At 44.3% G+C, this 20,462-nt stretch overlaps 1 protein-coding gene across 2 annotated transcripts in view; it reads left to right on the top strand.

Annotated features, from left to right (window-relative positions):
• Positions 1-6,241: 6,241 nt before the first annotated feature.
• The window catches only part of lhfpl4a (LHFPL tetraspan subfamily member 4a), a 27,934-nt gene continuing 13,713 nt past the window's right edge, over positions 6,242-20,462 (top strand). For both annotated transcript variants that reach the window (XM_031567997.1, XM_031567996.2), the window contains exon 1: positions 6,242-6,742. In XM_031567997.1, the coding sequence (XP_031423857.1) occupies positions 6,337-6,742 (406 nt within the window). In that variant the 5' untranslated portion in view covers positions 6,242-6,336. The remainder of the gene's footprint in view (positions 6,743-20,462) is intronic.

Raw genomic sequence — 20,462 nt, 5'->3', positions numbered from 1 at the left:
GGCGTAAAATTAACCAATTCCGAATACTGACATGCTGTCAATTGGTAGCCAATACCTTTTTAGCTGTTTCATCAATATCAATCTAATTAATGTGTAGTTTGACAAGCATAAACATATATCTAAATATGAATATAGTAAATATATATATATATATTTTAACATGTAGCAGCTTTGTTCACCCTCTGCTCATGAAGAGCTGCATTCAAAGCAGTAAACATTGTCAGCATGAGCAGAAATAGAAAAAAACTGTGCAAAAAAAAATGTCAAGTGGGTGTGTGCGTGTCTCATATCAATGGCTAGAGAAAGCATAAAAATAGGTGTTATTTCCCTGACCACGGTGTATATTGTGTTGTGGATGTGTCTAGACAGAGTTCATCTTGAGAAAAATCTCTAGTATGTTTGCTGTTGTACCTGGACATGATTTTTTTCAATGTTATTTGCTTTTGGTCCTTATTTACTTCTCCATCTAAACTTGTGTTACAGAATAAATTCAGGAGACAAAGGTTTTCAAAATGTTCATTCTTTACCAGCACACGTTGCATAGAGGCGGTTCTGAAAATGTATGTCAGAAAGAGGGTACTATCATGTAATCATAACAATCCATTCCATAATAACCCAGTCACTTCTACTCAGTTCATGGACAAGAACATTTAAACTAGCCTGCAAGATTTATGAAACTTATATAAGTAAAAAATATCACATAAGTTTAGTAAATTGCATTGTATTATCTTAACAGGAAACAATTTGCCACTTTCTGTTTTTTTTATATGCAACTAGTTTTGTTATCATCTTCAAATTCACTTAGATGGTATTTGTAAAGGACAAATAAATATACCTGTTGCCTGTTCCACTTCCACTAAGAAAAGCTTTTACATAATGACAATGACGCCTACAAAAGACACCAGTTAACATGCTTGCAAGCTTTTATCATTGCCAACTCTGTTCTTGGTGATGGCAAGGTGTTTGCATGCTTTTTAGTTAGCTTGCTAGTTTTAAATCAAAACTCCTTACCGCTGCTTTAAAGGTACTGTCTGTGATTCTGGTGAAATATAATGTTACAATATAATATTGTAAATATTTTAGCTCAACAGCCAATCAAATTACACCCCTTCCTTTGGTGCTTCTAAGGCAACATATTGATTGGCTGGAATAATATATGGCTGGATCCGAACCACTTTGTGTATGGAGACATTGATATTCAAAGTCATCTATTCTGGGTGATATTTGGACATTGCTATTGAAAATATTACATAATTTGCCAGAGTTGAGAGGGAAATATTTCTGAGGTATTCATATCAGATAAGAGAGACTAACCACTGAGCTTTGTATGAAAATATTTAGTCAGCATGCTTTTGCATGTGTTTTTATTTTTGCACTACAAATTAGGTCACAGTCCCGAATGTTTAATGAATAGCCCTAGATCAGATCTATTCATCTGTCATTCTGATCATGCATTAAAGCCCTCGAAAATTATGTGATATCGGTCAAAAACGCAAGTAGGCCACGTTTGGGTCATCTGTGTGTCACTCAAGCAGATTGACTCAACACTAATTGCACGGGGGCATTTTCTGTGAGTAGGAGAGAGAGAAAGAGAGAGAGAGAGAGAGCGCGAGAGAGAGAGACAGAGAGAGAGCGCACCTGTTACAGGGCTTGTCATTTTTGGCATCTGGTGGTGGTAGGTTGGTAGCGAATTCATTAAGGCAAGACTTGAAGGCTGGAAATAAGAAGCTTTTTCAAAAAGAAAAAGGATGAAGGCAACGAGGCACAGGCGAGGCTAGAGGAGATGGAGGGAGTTACAGTATCTCCTGTTGCCAACCATTTGGGCAAGAGCAAGGAAAAAGGGAATTAAACGATGACAACCGTTTAGACTCAACTTCAATATCCCCGAGTTTAAAATCGATCACCAGACAGCACTCTCTTTGGCATATCTAAACCTCGGTATACCAAACCAAAGCTGACATTTTCTGATATTCAAACAATATGATGTTAACATGAAATTTAATTTCTGTCTATAAAAACCTCTTGAGGCTTACCGTTTCTGTCACAGACTGCATGAAAATGGTGCATTTAGTTGTACCCCCCTAGAGGTCTGGGCTAAGCCCCAAATGTTTTCAATTAGCAACGCTCCTGACTCCAACCCTATAGGCTCCAAATAAAGTTTAAAATCATTACATTTACATTTAGTCATTTAGCAGACGCTTTTGTCCAAAGCGACGTACAAGGGAGAGAACAGTCAAGCTAAGAGCAATAAAAAGCATGGTGTAACAATAAATACTACTTTACATGAGAATTAGAAAACAACAACCTAGAAAAAAGGAAAAAGAAGTGCAGGAATGTAACTGCTGAAGTGCAAGTTAAGCGCTAGTCAGGTGCCAGTTAGGAAGGGAGGTGCTCTCTGAAGAGTTGGGTCTTCAAAAGCTTCTTGAAGGTAGAGAGGGACGCCCCTGCTCTGGTAGTACTAGGCAGTTCGTTCCACCAACGTGGAACTACAAATGAGAAAAGTCTGGATTGCCGTGCTTGCACAGACGGCAGTGCCAAACGACGCTCACTAGACGAGCGCAGCGTCCTGGGTGTAACATTTGCCCTTACAAGAGCATTTAGGTAGGTGGGAGCAGAACCAGCAAGCACTCTGTAGGCAAGCATAAGTGACTTGAACTTAATGCGAGCAGCTACTGGCAGCCAGTGGAGCTCAATGAGTAGCGGGGTGACGTGTGCCCTTTTCGGTTGGTTGAACACAAGACGTGCCGCCGCGTTCTGGATCATCTGTAGTGGTTTCACCACGCAAGCCGGCAGGCCCGTTAGGAGGGCGTTGCAGTAGTCCAGGCGGGAACTCACCAAGGTTTGCACCAGCAGCTGGGTGGCATACTGGGTTGGGTACGGCCTGATTTTGCGGATGTTGTATAGCGCAAAGCGGCACGACCTGGAGACAGAGGCGATGTGGGCCGTGAAGGTCAGTTGGTCATCAATAATGACCCCCAGGTTTCTTGCTGTTTTGGATGGAACAAGAGATAAAGAGTCAATATTGATATTGATGTTATGGTGGATGACCTGTTTGGCTGGGAAGACCATCAGCTCCGTTTTGGCCAGGTTCAGCTGAAGGTGGTGATTTTTCATCCATGTGGATATATCAGCCAGACAGTCCGAGATCCGCGCCGAGACCGTGGTGTCCTCAGGAGGGAAAGACAGAAACAGTTGAGTATCATCGGCATAACAGTGATAGGAAAACCCATGCGAGCGGATGATAGGGCCCAACGAGGTGGTGTAAATGGCAAAGAGAAGTGGTCCCATCACCGAGCCTTGGGGCACCCCAGTGGTGAGGAGGTGAGGTACAGACAGCTGACCTTGCCAAGACACGTTGAACGAGCGCCCAGTGAGGTAGGATTCAAACCAGGAGTGCGCATTGCCAGAAATGCCCATACTTGACAGTATGGACAGAAGGATGCGGTGGTTGACTGTATCAAACGCAGCTGATAAGTCAAGCAGGACGAGAGCCGAGGATTGAGCTGCTGCTCTAGCTGTTTTTAAGGCCTCCGTTACAGACAGCAGGGCTGTTTCGGTGGAGTGACCGCTTTTGAATCCAGACTGGTTTGGATCGAGGAGATTGTTGCTGCCCTCTCAATGGTTTTAGAAAGGAGCGTGAGAAGTGAGACCGGTCGATAGTTTTCTACCTGAGTGGGATCGAGTTACCCGAGCCACTTTGAAAAGAGAAGGAAATGTTCCAGAATTAAATGAAGCATTAATCACCTGTGTTATTGCCGGTAAGACGGCAGGCGATATGGCTTGAAGGATGTTGGATGGGATGGGGTCCAGCGGGCATGTAGTTGGACGGCTGCCTGTTAGGATTTTGGAGACCTCACTCTCGATGAGAGGGATGAAAGAAGGAAATGATGAGCCATTGACGGTTGCGCCCTTAGGGGGGGAGACAGTTAGTCGAACTGTTTCCCGATGGCTGCCACTTTCTCTGTGAAAAAGGAAGCAAAGTTATCAGCAGTGAGGTTAGTAGCTGGGGGAGGAGGAGGAGGGTAGAGCAGAGTTTTGAAGGTGGAGAATAGTTTGCGAGCGTCAGTTGCACTGTTGATCTTGTCATTGAAAAAAGTCTTCTTAGCAGCAGTGATGCTGGATGAGAAGGAGGCCAGCAGTGTCTGGTAGCTTGCAAGATCGTCCAGTGCTGCAGATTTGTGCCACTTTCTCTCAGCCGCTCTGAGATTGGAGCGCTGCGTTCGGAGGGTATCACTCAGCCACGAATGAGACTGGATAGATCGAGCAGGTCTGGTGGAAAGTGGACACAAACTGTCCAAGCATGAGCTCAGAGTGGAGCAGAGAGATTCTGTGGCATCATCGACACCTAGTGAGGAGAAAGTGGATAAAGGTGGAAGAGCAGAAGAAACCAGAGAGGAAAAGTGGGTGGGAGAGAGGTTGCGGAGGTTGCGCCGGAACGAGACCATCGGAGGGGGGACAGAGGGTTGCTCAATGAGCCGAACATCGAAGCGAATGAAAAAGTGGTCAGAGAGATGCAGAGGGGTTACCGTTAGGTTGTCCGTGGTGCAGTTCCGAGCAAGGATGAGGTCAAGCTCTTTTCCTGCTTTGTGAGTTGGAGGAGTGGGGACCTGTTGTAGGTCGAACGAGTGAACCAGGGTCCGAAAGTCAGCTGAGTTGGGGTTGTCTAGGTGGATGTTCATGTCGCCAAGGATGAGTGTTGGACACTCGTGGTCAGGGATGGATGACAGCAGGGTGTCCAGCTCATGGACGAAATCACCCAGTTGTCCTGGTGGACGGTAGATGACAATCACATAAGTCATGTCAGATCATGTCAGAATCATGTTAAACCTTTGATTCTTGTTTGCCAAAACTCCAGTGATTGTGAACCATTTATGAGCTCATATTGTGAAGCCTATCACATATTGCTTATGGGCTTGTATCCCTCATAAAAGATTGAATTACGTAGTGTCAAGAAACACACAGCATTCTGTGTTGACTAACCAACTATATGGGTTATTTATAGCCTTGAGGATTTGCGTCAGTGTGTTAACTTATCCATGCATGCAACTGACCATTGCTCTCATTGTTTGATTATAGTTGGAAGTGTGCAAGTCTCTGTATTGAAGACTACAGTGTTGCTATTTAATAGTGTCTGTGATGCCTAAAGACAGCTACTGCGTAATCACCTAAATGTTTACAAATTAGTTTAATTGGCTATTTATGCTTGACTGCCATTTCATGCCTGCACTGCTTAACTGGCACTGTAGTATTTGATCTTTTTAGAGGCCCAGATAAAATAGTAATTTGCTCTTAGTGTGAATGCAGTAGTTGTAGTTGGTTTTCATGAAGAGACGTTAAGCATTATGTATTGGTTTCCATAATCACAGCACTCATACACAAGGGTTATGCTAAGGCATACATCTAAAGGTGCTCTACCATATTGTCATAAACCAGAAGCATAAAGAACAACAGATGACAGGCAAGACTCACAACTGCCATTTTGCCTGTTGCCTAGAAAAACTTGCAGTCGGCACACTAATAGGATGATTGATGGATGGGCGTTGAAGTGTACAAGCAATTCAAATTTCTGCAATATCCAAACTGTGCGCGCGCCGTCAACGGCAGTCCTGAACATCCCCGTGAGCGTGAGCGCGCGGGGGAGCGACGGGAGGAGAGGACGGAGAATCGTTTGCTGTGGTCAAAACATTACTTTTTCGGGGGAAAACGCTTCAACATTTCTTTCACTCTTCAAATTTAAAATTTACCGTGATTTTTTTTTCCGAACAGACATCATCTGGTATATGATCAAGCGCGTCTCCTGGATACTCCGGTTTCCGTTAGATCTCCGTAGCGGTTGATCCATCATCAGCGAGTCGACAGCGCATCTCGTGTCCTCTGAAGCGGTGGTTTTGATGGGAGGCGAAAGTGGATACATTATTAAAACAGAGACTGTGGACAGCGAGAAAATGCATCTCGTCAGTTTTGTCATGACCAATGCATTTTTTGAAATGTGATCTTGGTCGCCTTTACGGTTTCCTTGCTCAGTGAGAGGAGGAGGAGGAGTGGGGATCGGACAGGATTCTTGAAATCGTTGGATTGGATCAAGCTTGTTCATAGGTGACTGCATATCCAAGAGTGATTGCATGTAAGTCAACATTAGAAGACATGAACTAATATCTATAGCCTACTCGTGTCGAGATGAGGCGGTGTTCACCTATGTATAATTAGCAGATTTACTTCATTTGCATCCAAGCATCCATCCACGCATTTTGGGGGTACCGGTAAGGAAGATAGGGGGAGATAGAGTCGACAAGAAAACGAAGAGATCAACAGAGGGGAAGACTCCTTGGAGTGAAAATGCTGCCATCGCAAGAAGCTTCCAAGATCTACCATGACAACTACATGCGGAACTCTCGGGCCATCGGGGTCCTGTGGGCAATATTCACCATCTGCTTCGCCATCATCAACGTGGTGGTGTTCATCCAGCCCTACTGGATTGGAGACAGCGTGAACACGCCGCACGCCGGGTACTTCGGCTTGTTCCACTACTGCGTTGGTGAAGGAACCTCCAACCGGGAGTTCATATGTTATGGGACCTTCTCCGACTTCAGCTCCATCCCCTCTGTTGCCTTCAAAGCAGCCTCCTTCTTCGTGCTGATGTCCATGGTGCTCATCCTGAGCTGCATCGCCTGCATGATGCTTTTCTTTTTCTGCAACACCGCTACAGTCTACAAGACGTGCGCCTGGATGCAACTGCTTTGCGGTGAGTAGAAGATTAAAGTGATTTGTGTTAGCCCTGATGACAGTGTATTACTACAGAGATACGTTTGTATTCCTGAACAGCGCCAATTCATCAATAGACCCAAATCAATATGGTGTAGATGTGTGGAAGTAACCCCCTGTTAGCATAACTTTATCATACAGCTGTCATATACTCAGTGATCATCAACGATATTTGAGGCTAGCACCTGGGAAACAATTACTACACATGTATTTGTGTAAGGTGTCTATCTATATATTGCTTGATGTAGATCCTCATCAATATCACTTGCAAATGTTTTGTATGATCTCTGCAAAGACAACATTTAAGAGATTAGAATAATTTTGGGTAGGGATTTGGGTTAGGATTCAGCCGAGTCCCCAATTTAAATTTTAATGGGGAACCTCCAAAGGCAGACCATTTATTCAAGGACCAAACTAGTTAATTCCAGAAGCCATAGATGCTTGATAGAAGTACTTGTGAATAATGGCAAAAATGAATTGATTCAGCATGTTCATTCATCTTCAAACTGATTATCCAGGTGCAGCTCTCTGCGTGATTTAAATAAAAAAGAACCGCTCGTATGTCTGGAAACACATGAAAGTCTGCAGAACATTGTATTTATACCACAGGTAACCTGACATGTTAAAATGTTTTGCAGAGAGAGAAAGAGAGAGAGAGAGAAAGAGAGAGAGAGAGAGAGAGAGAGACACACACACACACACACACACACACACACACACACACAGGCTTCAACAGAAATTTGCGCTTGTGGGTATAAATAATATGAGCAACACATTCATTAGCTCTAAATGTGCAAATTTATCTGTCAACACATTTGACACTTTACTGATGTGACTGTAGAGGAAATGTGAGGGCGCTGAATAATTTGTTTTCAATAACCACGGGGCGCTAAACTGGGGAGAACATATTCACAGTGCTTGTTCTCACGGTTTCCCTCACTCACAATAAAGTTCACACACACACACACACACACACACGCACGTGCGTGTACACACAGAAGCACAAAGTGAAGAGGGGGGAGGAAGCATGTTTTGCGACTAGAGGTGTGCTTGCTTGTGTATGCCGTGGTACCTGCCATGCCTTGAGGGAAAGATAATCAGAGCACAGTTGCACCAGTCGTTCCTCGGGGCGTGCAGAGCTGAGCTCAATGGAGCTGGGGAGAAGATGAGGCTTGTGGGGGGGATGGTGCTGTGGGGGTTCCCTGACTGTGGGTCGACACCAGTGGTTGACAATTGATGAACGGGATTAGCCCGCAGCACCAAGGGGTGGCGCAGTGCTCTCTCCTTAAGAAATCGACTCGCAAGCGGCAGCATCCCTGTACCATGAACGGGTCGGAATGCCCATGGAGACCCGGGTTCGAGTCCGGCTCGCGGTCATTTCCCAATCCCTCTCCCGATCTCTCTCCAGCCCGCTTCCTGTCCCTCTCTACTGTCCTATCTGATTAAAGGCATAAAAGCCCTATAAAAGAAATCGACTCGTTCATCGGCCCTCACCTCTACTCCCTCTTCCTCTTCTCTTACAGATGAGGTATAGATGGATAGAATGACAGAGACAGACAGACAGGAATAGCAATAGGCGAGAATAAAGAGTTGATGTACTAAGTAAGTACTAATGGAATGAGCATTGCAATTCCCAGCACTATTGTCTTCCCCCTCACTAAAAATACACACACACACACACATAGAGAGAGAAAGAGAGAGAGTAAAACATCCATTAGATGCAATATAATATGGCAATGAAGATTCCATACACATGCATGCCCTCTCTCCAACTCACCGCTTCTCTCTCTTACACGCAGACACACACATTATTCAGTTGCTCTGATCAATATATTCTAATGTTAAACTTTTATGTACCATCATACGGCTTGAGCTGGACATCATTTTTAACCTAATTATATAATCCAGCGAGTGAGAAATGAACTGCAGTCACAGAGTTTATAATATAGGAAACACACAATCAAAATGCCATCTCCATTAAGAGTCATGATTTACGCAGTTAAATAGGGATATGCACTAATTGATCTGAGAGACCCTGGGCCATGTTTCATGAGTTAGTATTAGTTTTTAGTATTAGTGATAGTGGTATTTCATTCAGGGGTGCAACGAGTTTCATATTGTTTCATATCATGATTGTATTGGGAAAGGCCCAGAGAGAGAGAGAGTCAATGATGTTATCGTTGAGATTTCATTATTTGCCTGTCCCTGGGGAGGTTGGGAGACTTCGCCTGTGCTTATGACATTTTTCAGCTCTTAGTTTTTGGAAAGGTTATGCTCAGCCTTCTCCAAAGCGCTGACAGTACAGTCTGGCATGGCTGCTAATGGAGGTTCAGCAGCTGTTTTCTCTCCATCTATGCGCTGTCACTCAAAGCTCTCTTTTTCATACTCTCTCCCTCTTTTCCTTTCATCCATCTCTCTCTGTCTCTCTCCCTCTCTCCCTTCTATCCATCTCTCGCTGTCTCTCTCTCCCTCTCTCCCTTCCATACATCTCTTTCTCTCTCTCCCTTCCATCCATCTCTCTCTCCCTCCCTCTCTCCCTTCCATCCATCTCTCTCTCTCTCTCCCTCTCTCCCTTCCATCTCTCTTTCTCTCTCTTCCTCTCTCCCTTCCATCCCTCTCTCTCTCTCCCTCTCTCTCCCTCTCTCTCCCTTCTATCCGTCTCTCTCTGTCTCTCTCTCTCTCTCTCTCTCCCTCTCTCCCTTCCACCCATCTCTCTCTGTCTCTCTCTCAATTTCAAATTTCAAATTTCAAAAAGGCTTTATTGGCATGACTGCATACAATAGAACGTTGCCAAAGCATGTTTGCATAAAATGTACAAGCACAATAAACATAAATAAATAAAAACAAACAATAAGTTATAGGTGGTAACAATGTGGTATAGAAACATATAACAGGTTCATTGTTAATTATTAAACATTAAATATTAGTTATCTGGGACAGGGGGTTCATGTTATTGTGGAGCTCATGACAGGCTGATACATATTTTGCTGCCAGTCTACAGCAGTCCTCCCTCTCTCCCAGTAGAACTGAGAGTCTGTCCAGATCATTTAGATGTTGGAATTCTGGGAATATTTGTGTTATTTTGTCAAAATAATAGTCTCTAAGACTTTGGTTATGGTTGCAGTAAATCAGGAAGTGTAGCTCCGTCTCTACTGTTCTCTGGTTACAGAAGGAGCACAGCCTCTCCTCTCTGGGTAGCCAGGTCTGTCTGTGTCGGCCGACTTCTACTGCCAGGTTGTGCTCACTCAGTCTGTATTTAGTTAAAGTTTTCCTCATTTTTTTATCAGACACTGTGGTCAGGTAATTTGCCACGGTGTACTGTCTGTTTAGTGATACATATGTTTCTAATTTGTTCTGGGATTTTGTTAATTTTGCCCAGTGATCTCTATATTTTTCTTTTTCTTTCATAATGATTTGGTTGGGTCTGATTATCTCTCTCCCTTCCATCCATCTCTCTGTCTCTCTCCCTTCCATCCATCTCTCTCTCTCCCTTCCATCCATCTCTCTCTCTCTGTCTCTCTCTCTCTCTTCCATCCATCTCTCTGTAATCTCTGTCTCTCTCTCTCCCTTCTATCCATCTCTCTCTGTCTGTCTCTCTCTCTCTCCCTCTCTCCCTTCCACCCATCTATCTCTGTCTCTCTCTCTCTCCCTTCCATCCATCTCTCTCTCTCTCTCTCTCTCTCTCTCTCTCCCTTCCATCCCTGTGTGCACTCTTCCCAGTGGGTGGATCATCAGGTCTGGAGACAGTGTGACAGTGTGTACAGGCTGTTTTTGCGTTAGTGCCTCACATGCATTCCCCTCAGAAACACAAGTTCCGCCCTGATGAGTATTTGTGGCGCCGCCGCTTTTTAGCGCTTCCCCAGTGTTTGTTTTTTATTTATTTAAAAAAAAAATGTGGCTTCCCTTCTCATCGCTTGATACCAACATCATCACCTCCTTGTAAAACTGCAAAAAGAAGGTTGTGATCCCTAAGTGGTCTCAGTGGAGAGTTGCTTTGCTTATTCCCTTTCAATTCGAAGGAAAAATGCGTGTTTCCCTTACTTAAAAGAAATGTGAAAACATGCACTCACACATTATATGCTTGCACTGTGTCATCCAGAGTTAGAGGGCCAGACGAACAAAAGCACGTACACTGAGGTTTCTGGAGTGTGGTAAGGCTGGGAGTCTATGTGTGAGAGGAAGTTAGTGTTTTGGGTTAATTCTCCCTCGTCTGTCACACCCTGTGATTGCCAGTCTAAGACAACTGCACAAAGCTTAGCAGTAAGCCTGAGAACCTCAAAAAGATGCTGCAGCAGTGCAAATAAATGGCGCAGACATGACAGTTTTTTTTTTTAGATATTGACAGTTGGCTTTAGTAGGTGCCAAACTGTCGTGAGTGTGCAGCTTTTTCCCAATGACAGTTTTTAGCATATGAGGAGCTTAAGAACCCTTTCACAGATAGATCTTTGGCAAGTGCTTTGGAGAGGCTTTGCGATTTAAGCAAACGTCTGGGAATGGACTTTTTTCCGTACATGATTTCGTTTTTTTTAATAAGAATTTGGGTGTATGCCTGCCTGTCTGTCTGCCTGTCAAAAAAGAATTACAGATTAATAACAGATTTTTAAAGTAAGTTTCAAAGCACTTTTATTGAATTACAGTTCTCTAACTGGAATGCTATGTATGGAATGTATGTTTGATGCTGCCAGCTTTCTGTAAGAACCTGTAAGCCTAATTTTCCCTAAATGGCAGGCAGGTGGTTCCAATTGAAGAGATTATCAATTGAACTGTATTTGAGTATTTGTATACCTGACAAATACATACAATTTAAGATTAAAATTCAATCTCAAATGAGAGAATCTAGGTGAGTAGTCAACTGAGAGGTTTACTCCCCACATGGATCTTGATGTAGTGTGATGTCCTATAATGAGTGCATGGGAAATAGTGGTGTGTGGAGGAGGAGAGAGGCAGACTGAAAGAGAGAAAGGAGAGAGATGGAGGGAGAAGAGAAAAAGACAGAGACAGAGATGCAAATGTGTCACCAAGTGTCATAAATTCCAAAAAATATTTTTGCCCTAAAGGTGAGATGAGTTAAGTTTTCGAATACTTGAGGGTGAGGCAAAATGATGTAGGACGGGGGGAGAGTGGGGCTATGGAAATAACTGATTAGTCGCACAGTACTGGGGCTAATCTTTGATCGTAATAGGTTCAGTGCTGTTGAAGTTCCTTCAGCCTCAACCCTCCCCACCCATAATCCCCTCCTGGCGCTGCAGGGTTTGCTCCAGAGACCAGCTATTCTCACCATGCAAAGCCCTGTACCATTAGGAGATGGCACTGGGGCGGACGCCGCAGTACAGCAGAGAAACCCATGGGTTAAGGTACGCAAGCACAAGGGTAAGCACATGTGCTTGATGGGTCTTAAGGATCTGAAGACTACAGAGTTTCATTTTGGACAGCCTTGTTTTAGCAGGTGGTAGAGCATATATAATAGAAACCAAGGTGCACTTGTTGTGTGAAATCTCTTACCTGTAAATGCAAAAACCGTCACAATTAGAGCAGGGGCTCTTATGTGGTATTCCTTTCCGTCTATATATGAAATGTTTGTTATACGTATGCTAAAATGGGATTGCTGTCTTGGATACAGTGCCTTTTAAGTGGGAGGTTTGTTTGATATTGGGCAATTGATGCATGTGTGTGTGTGTGTCTGTGTGTATGTGATTGATGTTAGTGTTTAAGGGTGTTTCATAGTTAGAGATAGAGCGAGGGAGAGCAAGAGAGAGATAGAGAGAGAAGAGAGGGGGGAGGAAAAATAGTGTAATGGGATTGGATGTGGGCCTAATGCTCTCAGTGGCGATGCGGATGATAGTTTAATCAGTTCTGTGGAACTGGATCGCTACAGCTAGCAGCCCCTCTCGCCTCCACACCCCCCCTCCCCCCTTTTTCATATCTCTCCCTTTCCCCGACTCATGCCATTTGGATTCATTTTTTAACCCTCACATTTATTTTATATACTGGACAGCCTTATGAGAGAGAAGGAAACAGGACTGTGGGTCTTGCACACAGTTAATGTTTCACATTACCGAGCTGTCGTCCATTTGAAGTACAATGATGAAGAACACATGGGACTGCCAGTGAAAGTGAATTTTGCATAATTTTGTAATTTTTTTGAGGAGGCATTTCCCTCATGTTGCAGCCTTTTCTTTCTCTGTCTCTCAATCATTTTCTCTTTTCAATTCTCACTCCATCTCTTCCTCTCTCTATTCAGACCTGTCCAGAATACTGATGTCTACGGTATTGACTTTGGAATATAGATGAGAGGTCTCTCCTTGCTCCTTGCTGAATATTAAGCAATATGTGTTTTCTTTATCTCCCTCTCCCCTGCTTTGTTACATTCACACACAGAGACATATGCACACATGCACACACTGCAAATTAGCACCGCAAATTGTGCTGAAGCCTATGTAAAAACAACGGCTTGGTTAACTCAGGTGTAATTCTTGGTCAATGCTTACAGCTCAAATTAAAAGGAAGAAATTAAAATCACTTAAAACATTATTTCAGTTTTATGAAACTGACCTTTACGGCCACTGGAAAGTCCAATGCCATAGAGCCCCTAAAGAGCATAATTAAATTCTCCCCTATATTGTCTTGGAAGCAAGATCACTCCGTCCTGCTCTTGATGAGAGTCCTCATGGCTACATTCCTTCATCCGTACGGAGGGAAGTGGGAAAAAAGGGGGAGGAATTGAGTAGACCTGGAGGAATCTGTAACTCCATGCGTCTAATTAGCCTATATTAGAAGGGATGTCTCCAGATCTCCCTCTCGCTTTTTCTATCATTATTCATGCTTTTGCTGTTGGCTACAAACTTCTAAACAACATTTGGCCTAGTTAGCATTGATCTGCTGTGCAACATGGTTGTGTCAACGAAGGGGTTTGTCTCAGGGAAGCTGAGGGATAGTAATTAAGGCAGACTATGGAACTGAGTGAAATATGGCCCCATTCTGGCCGTACCACCCCCCCCCCCCAAACACACACACACACACACTCATGGATGCCTGGGTGCCCTTATATAATGTTTATTGCTTTACAACTATACCCTACAGGGTTAGCCTGTGTAGGTCACAGGATGTGTCTGTGCTGGTGTGTACGCTAGCAGCTGTGTGTGTGTCTGTGTGTGTCACTGCTTGTGTGTGTTTTCATGCATCGCTGCATGGAGAATACATAAGGCTCTGCTCCCCAGCTAGCAATAAGTCATAACAACCTTTTATAGATTTTTAATTACCTTTCATTTCTGTGGCAAGGAAGAGATTTCATTCCCCTAAAAGAGGTGAATCGCCTGGCACGCAATGGTGCGAGGCAGATAATTGATTGCGGCCGTTTGGCAGCCAATTGTCAATCAAACCTAAGCATGTAGTTATCGATTGGCATGTTGATGTTTGTCAGCCACGCTAATGAGTCTCACAATGATCTCAGACTATAGAATAGAGAGTGGTGGGAGAGCGTGCCACGGTCTGCTTGGCACCATGTCAGACATGCAAGTTAGTTGCACAGAGGAAAATATATATATAGAAAAGGGCATCCATGAAACAAATAGTCAAACCTGTATCAAACTTGTAGAAAAGGGCACCCATGGGCACCCATGAAACAAATAATCAAACCTCATAATAAAGCACAAAGCTCTAAACTTGTGAACAAGAGTCATTTAGTTCACAACTGTTATCACTGCCTGCAAGTCAATAGGAAATCAAATGTGATATGTGTTTTATATGTCTTTAACCGGCACATTGTTATGGGTAATAGTAGACCACGTTGGGTTGATTACAGTCATCTTACATCTTACATCTTACGTATGAAGTAGATATCATTTTTGCTTCAGCTGACCTACACACCCGTTTTATATACAGTACATACCCACGCACAGAGCAGGGATTGGCTCTTGAGTTCACATTCATGATCAAGTTGGTCAGACTTCTAGATGAGCCCTGAGAGGCGGGAAAGGACGGGTGTGAGTAATGTCTGCTTTATTCCTGCTTTAGTGGGTACAGACTCGGACACACTTCACTGGCCGTGCTGCTGGATCAAGCCTTACATAACAAATGGGCATAGAAACATCTTTTAATGCCCTATTTTTGGCGCACACGCGCACACGCGCACACGCGCACACACGCACACACACACACACACACACACACACACACACACACACACACCCCTAACCACAACCGCCGCCGCGCTCCCTCACAGAACACTTACATCCGTTGTCGCGAGCCCCTTTCACAAGCCTGTGGACTCGGATAGCCTCAGGAATAAAAGCTGCAATCAGCATGTTCCTGCCTCGTCGGTGATGCCGAGACAAAGTGCAACCTTTTGTCACCCCCCCTCCTCTCCTCTCTCCTCCCCACACTTCCCCTACACAATGCATACTCACAATGCACAATACGAATGCTGCATTATTCTGCCCTGCATGTGCCACTCTGTGTGTGGGGCTGTGTACCGTTGGTATTTGTTAGAGCTCCCAACATTATTTGGTTTTTTTTCTGCATGTACAGTTGCATGTATGTATGTATGTATAGACTGAAGACAGTGGGAATGGCAGCGTAAAGCCCAATTTATGGTCGTCCGTTTACGGAGACACGGAGAACCCTCTCCGTCTTGGCAAACCCTCTCTGAGCACCTCTCTGTGGCCTGACGTGCACCTGCCAAATTTTGTAACTATCCGTCTCCGTCAATCCATCAATACATCGCTGTTTACCTTGTGGGTAGTAGTATGCCAACATTAGATAGCTGGCTCAGACACCTCGCAAATCCCCATAGACGTATTTTTCAGTTACAATAACGGGGTTTTTACAGAGTGTCTATTTCTCTGTAAATAAAAAAAAAATCTAAGCACAAAAAAGTCAAACAAACAACTTTCATGTACAAATACGACACTCTACGGAGTTTGGTCTGCCATCTTTTTTTTTTTAAACATTGCTTTGCAACTCCCACAACCGTCGGAGAACCATAAATGAAAACGAGTCCGTCGAGTGTGCCAGGGTTGGGTTCTACTTACTGCTACTTGAATTATGTATCTTTTTACATAGATAGCCCTTTATTGTGACTATATCAGATTAAACAGTGTGTGTGTGTGTGTGTGTGTGTGTGTGTTTGAGTGTGTGTATACATGTGGAGGAATCACAGTGTATTTAGCAATTATACCCAAGCAGGTCTCTTCCAATTATGTGCCTGACATCACAAACATACACATACACACACACACAAAAACACGTCATCCATCAAATGTGTCACTGCCATACTAATTTAAATGCCAAACACACGCATCATCTGTAACGAATCCTACATACAAGGCCACACATGGATCAAACACATTGACGGAACACTCACAATTCCTCACGCTCACGTTTCTGTCAACCCCCCACCCTCAGAATGTCTCTTTCTCTCTCTCTCTCTATCTCTCTCTCTCTCTCACTCTCTCTAACTACTCTCCCTCCCTCTTTCTCACTCTTCCACATTCACACTCATCTAAAGCACCTGGCTCCCTGCTTGATTCCTCTCTCTGTAGCTCCTCCATCTGCTAGACTCTTGACCATATGTTTGACGGCCCAACAGCATCCTGCTCTGGAGAGAAAGGAGAAGGCTCTCTATCTCTGCCCTTGTTAGATGAATGGGTGCAGGGTTTGTGTCAGTACATCCTAAGGCCAAGGATACCTTTTTCATTTGCACATTTAAAAAATGGACCCCTAAAATATAGGAGAAAATACCTATTTTCGTTTTTTTGCAAAATAATAGGCAGAAATTTGGTAGTTTTTATAATGAGCCAAATGCGCACACGCACAAGCACGCACGCACACACACACACACATGCACACACACATTATGTATAGATGTGGTGCATGTGTTCATAATATGATGATAGAGAGATGGGCTTTGAGGAAGTGGGTGGGGGTTCGGTTGTGAATCATTAATAAACCCATTTATCCCTCCCACACATTCCGTCAGCTCAGAGCCAGCAATCAGAGAGAGAATTATGGCCTCTGGTAGTCCAAACCTCAAGGCCTTCTGGGATTCGCAGTTCTTCTGACACAGAAGGGGGGGGGGGAAAGAAACTACGGATCACCTTGCTTTATAACTATTGAGTGTGAACCCTCCCTGTTTCCCAGCCGTGAAGGGCACAGTGAGTGAGTGTGAGGTATTGTATTTCCATCAGTGACCCTCCGTGGGGAAAACAATTGCACTACCAGAATGCATTTCAGCATCTCATTCGGAGGCATGGTGCTCAAATGCGTCTGCACAAACTCCCGCGGTGCGTTAGCAACCGAAGCCCGGTCTCCTGAAAGCACATACCTGGTGATGACAGAGACAGACGTCTTGAACGGAGGAGAGGGAGCGAGCGAGAGAAGCCAGATTGGAAAGTTGAGCTGCTCCTTATGTCCTTGCTCTCCTCAACTTTGTGTTGAGCCGTGTTGAGAAATGTGCTTGAGGACATCTACTGAGTCCCATCTCCATGGATTTGTAGCGTTTGTTACAGCACTGTTAAACATTTAAATGAACAACCCATTATGGGTCGCATCAAGCTGTTCAAAATAGAGAAGAAACATGGTGACGTAAGGCAAGTAGAAAATGGCAAACCTGAAGAAACTTCACCAAAATGGCTGCCATAACATCGTCACTTTGGCCCCAGTCTCTAAGAAGAATGGAAGGCTCGCTATGCAGCTCGTAAAAAGTGTGCATTGACTGAGTGGGCTTGGCTCGCTGAAGTCTCATCAATGACTCATTAGTGGCCAAGCCGTTAATTGAATTGTGTTTGTTTGTGCAGCAGACTGAGCCTATTGGATTCTCATTTTTATGTTGTGAACATGATTGTGGGGAGCGTCGGGGAAATGAAGATGTATCTGTTTGGCTGAGCCGCACTGTTTCAGCCTTATCGGGTGTGTATGTAAACGCATATATATATATATTTCATCTTTGCGTTTGTGTACATCTATGCACTTGTGGTTGAGGACATGGATACTTAAAGACACGTGCATGCCTGTACTTTAGTTTAGTAATCAGAGAACACCAAGAGAAGAGAATGGTTTGGACCCAGGAATCATCTCAGCAGTTCAACTAAAGGACATCCACTGTGGAGGAGAGAGAGAGAGAGAGACATAGACGAAAAGACAGAGAGAGACAGACCGAGAGAAAAAAACCCTCTCTCTTTCTCTGTTCATGAAGGACCATATGCCTCATCCCAGACAAAGGAAGATTATATTAAGATAACTAAAGCTCTCTATATTGTTTCATAAATGTGCACAAATCAAATAAATGGCAAGTAATGTATTTCTCTTGCCGTCCACTAGAACTGACACTCCAAAGCCCTGCAGCTAAAAATAGAGGGGAAACGATAATAACGGGAACGTTTTGATATGCTGCCAGCCGCACACACACACACACACAAGGGACACCCTGACATTGGAGTGTGTGTGTGTGTGTGTGTGTGTGTGTGTGTGTGTGTGTGTGTGTGTATGTGCGCACATGTGTTTCAGCATTCGCATATGTGAGAGTCTATTTTAAGAGTAAATATAATCATATGATACATTAGTTCATGATAATGATATACAAATAATTGAAATATACTCACTCACTTACTCAGTCACAGTCACTCACTCACTCACTCACTCACTCACTCAGTCACAGTCAGTCAGTCAGTCAGTCAGTCACTCACACTCACACTCACACTCACACTCACACTCACTCACTCAGTCAGTCAGTCAGTCACTCACTCACTCACTCACTCCCTCATTCACTCACTCACTCACTCAGTCACTCACTCACTCACTCACTCACTCGCTCACTCTCTCTGTCACTTACTCTCTCCCTCACTCCCTCACTCTCTTCCTCCCTCACTTCCTCCTTGTCACTCACTCACTCATTCACTCACTCCCTCACTCACCCACTCCCTCACTCTCTCTCTCACTCACTCACTCACTCTCTCATTCTCTCACTCACTCACACTCACTCAGTCCCTCACTCTCTCTCACTCACTCACTCACTCACTCTCTCATTCTCTCACTCACTCACACTCACTCAGTCCCTCACTCACTCACCCTGTCACTCACTCACTCACACCCTGTCACTCTCTCACTCACTCAAAACACCGGGAGAGCCTGCGCAGAAATGACATCACAGAGGAGCATGTCTGATCTGGCCAGTTCATTTACTGTAAAGTAATGAGGAGAGAGGGAGAGAAAGAGAGCAAGAGACAGAGCGGAAGCAGAAGAATAGGTTGAGGATGGTGTGCTCTCCTGTATGTATATGTGTGTGTGGAGTTTCAAGTGTGTATAGCTTTAAGGAGGAATAAAAGAGAGAAAGCGAGGGAGAAAGAGAGAGAGAGAGAGAGAGAGTAGAAAAGGGAGAGAGCTGAGAGGGAGAATGGGGGATTGAGACGGATGACTTCAAAGCTGAAGAAAGGGATGAGTTCAGCTCTGATCCTCAACCTGAGGGCAAATAGAAAAGAGCCCTGCGAGAAACAGGGTCATAGAAAGGGAAGGGGGGGGGGTGAATCCTGGGGTGCTTCCCCTCTAAGAAGCTCCAGTCTGTGTGTTTGTGTGTGTGTGTTTGCCACCGATGTGTGTATGATTTATGTGTGTCTTGAGTGTGTACATGTTTGCCTAAAAGCAGTGTCATATATAAAAGTCTTCCTGTGGTCTCTTATTTGTTATGTACATCTGTGTGTTTCTGTCAGTGTGTGTGTGTGTGTGTGTCTGTGTGTGTGTTTGTGTGTGTATGTGTGAGTACGAGTGTGTGTGTGTGTGTGTGTATGTATGTGTGTGTGTGTGTGTGTGTGTGTGTGCATACAAAGAGGAAGAGGAGTAAAAGGAGGGGGGGTCTTGAGGCATGGCTTAATGCATGGCAGTTCACAGGGAGGAAATGATGCATTTTTAAGATGGCGAGCGTGTCAGATACGGAGACAGACGTTTAGCCACGCTTTAGACACTGCTATTCTCACCGTTCACTCCCACGCAGTTAAACAAGACGACTGCGCCGCAGCACAGCACTGCTCCGGCTCAAGCCCACCACTGCAGCACAATTACAATCTGCCACGGCCACGCCACTTCAACACAGCACAGCACAATATAGCACAATACAGCACAGCACAGCACAGCACAGCACAGCACAGCACAGCACAGCACAGCACATAACAGTACAGCACAGCTCAATACAGCACAGCACAGCACAATACAGCACAGCACAATACAGCACAGCACAATACAGCACAATACAGCACAGCACAGCACAGCACAATACAGCACAGCACAATACAGCACAATACAGCACAGCACAGCACAGCACAGCACAAAACAACACAATGCATCAAACAACACAACACAACACATTCTGACAGCACAGCACAATCTGACAGCACAACACTACACAACACAATCTTACAGCACAACACAACACAACACAATCTCACAGCACATCACAGGAGTTCTGCTCTGTCTCAGTGTCACAGCACTAGTGAATGACAAATGAGTCACATTGTAATATATTTCATATTTAGTGTCTTATTGGCTGGACTGAATCCACTAAATCCACCTGCTTTCATTGGCCTTTTGTCTGTTTTGTGTCTCATCAGCTTGCTTTTTAATTGCTGATACATTTTGGACGACTATATAAACCACTCTGGGCAACCATCAGTTCATTTTAATTGCTTGTGCTTTTGAGTAACCTACACCCGGCA

Source organism: Clupea harengus, chromosome 5 (assembly GCF_900700415.2).
Source record: "Clupea harengus chromosome 5, Ch_v2.0.2, whole genome shotgun sequence".
Lineage (NCBI taxonomy): Eukaryota > Metazoa > Chordata > Actinopteri > Clupeiformes > Clupeidae > Clupea > Clupea harengus.
This window is presented reverse-complemented; position numbering and strand designations above follow the sequence as displayed.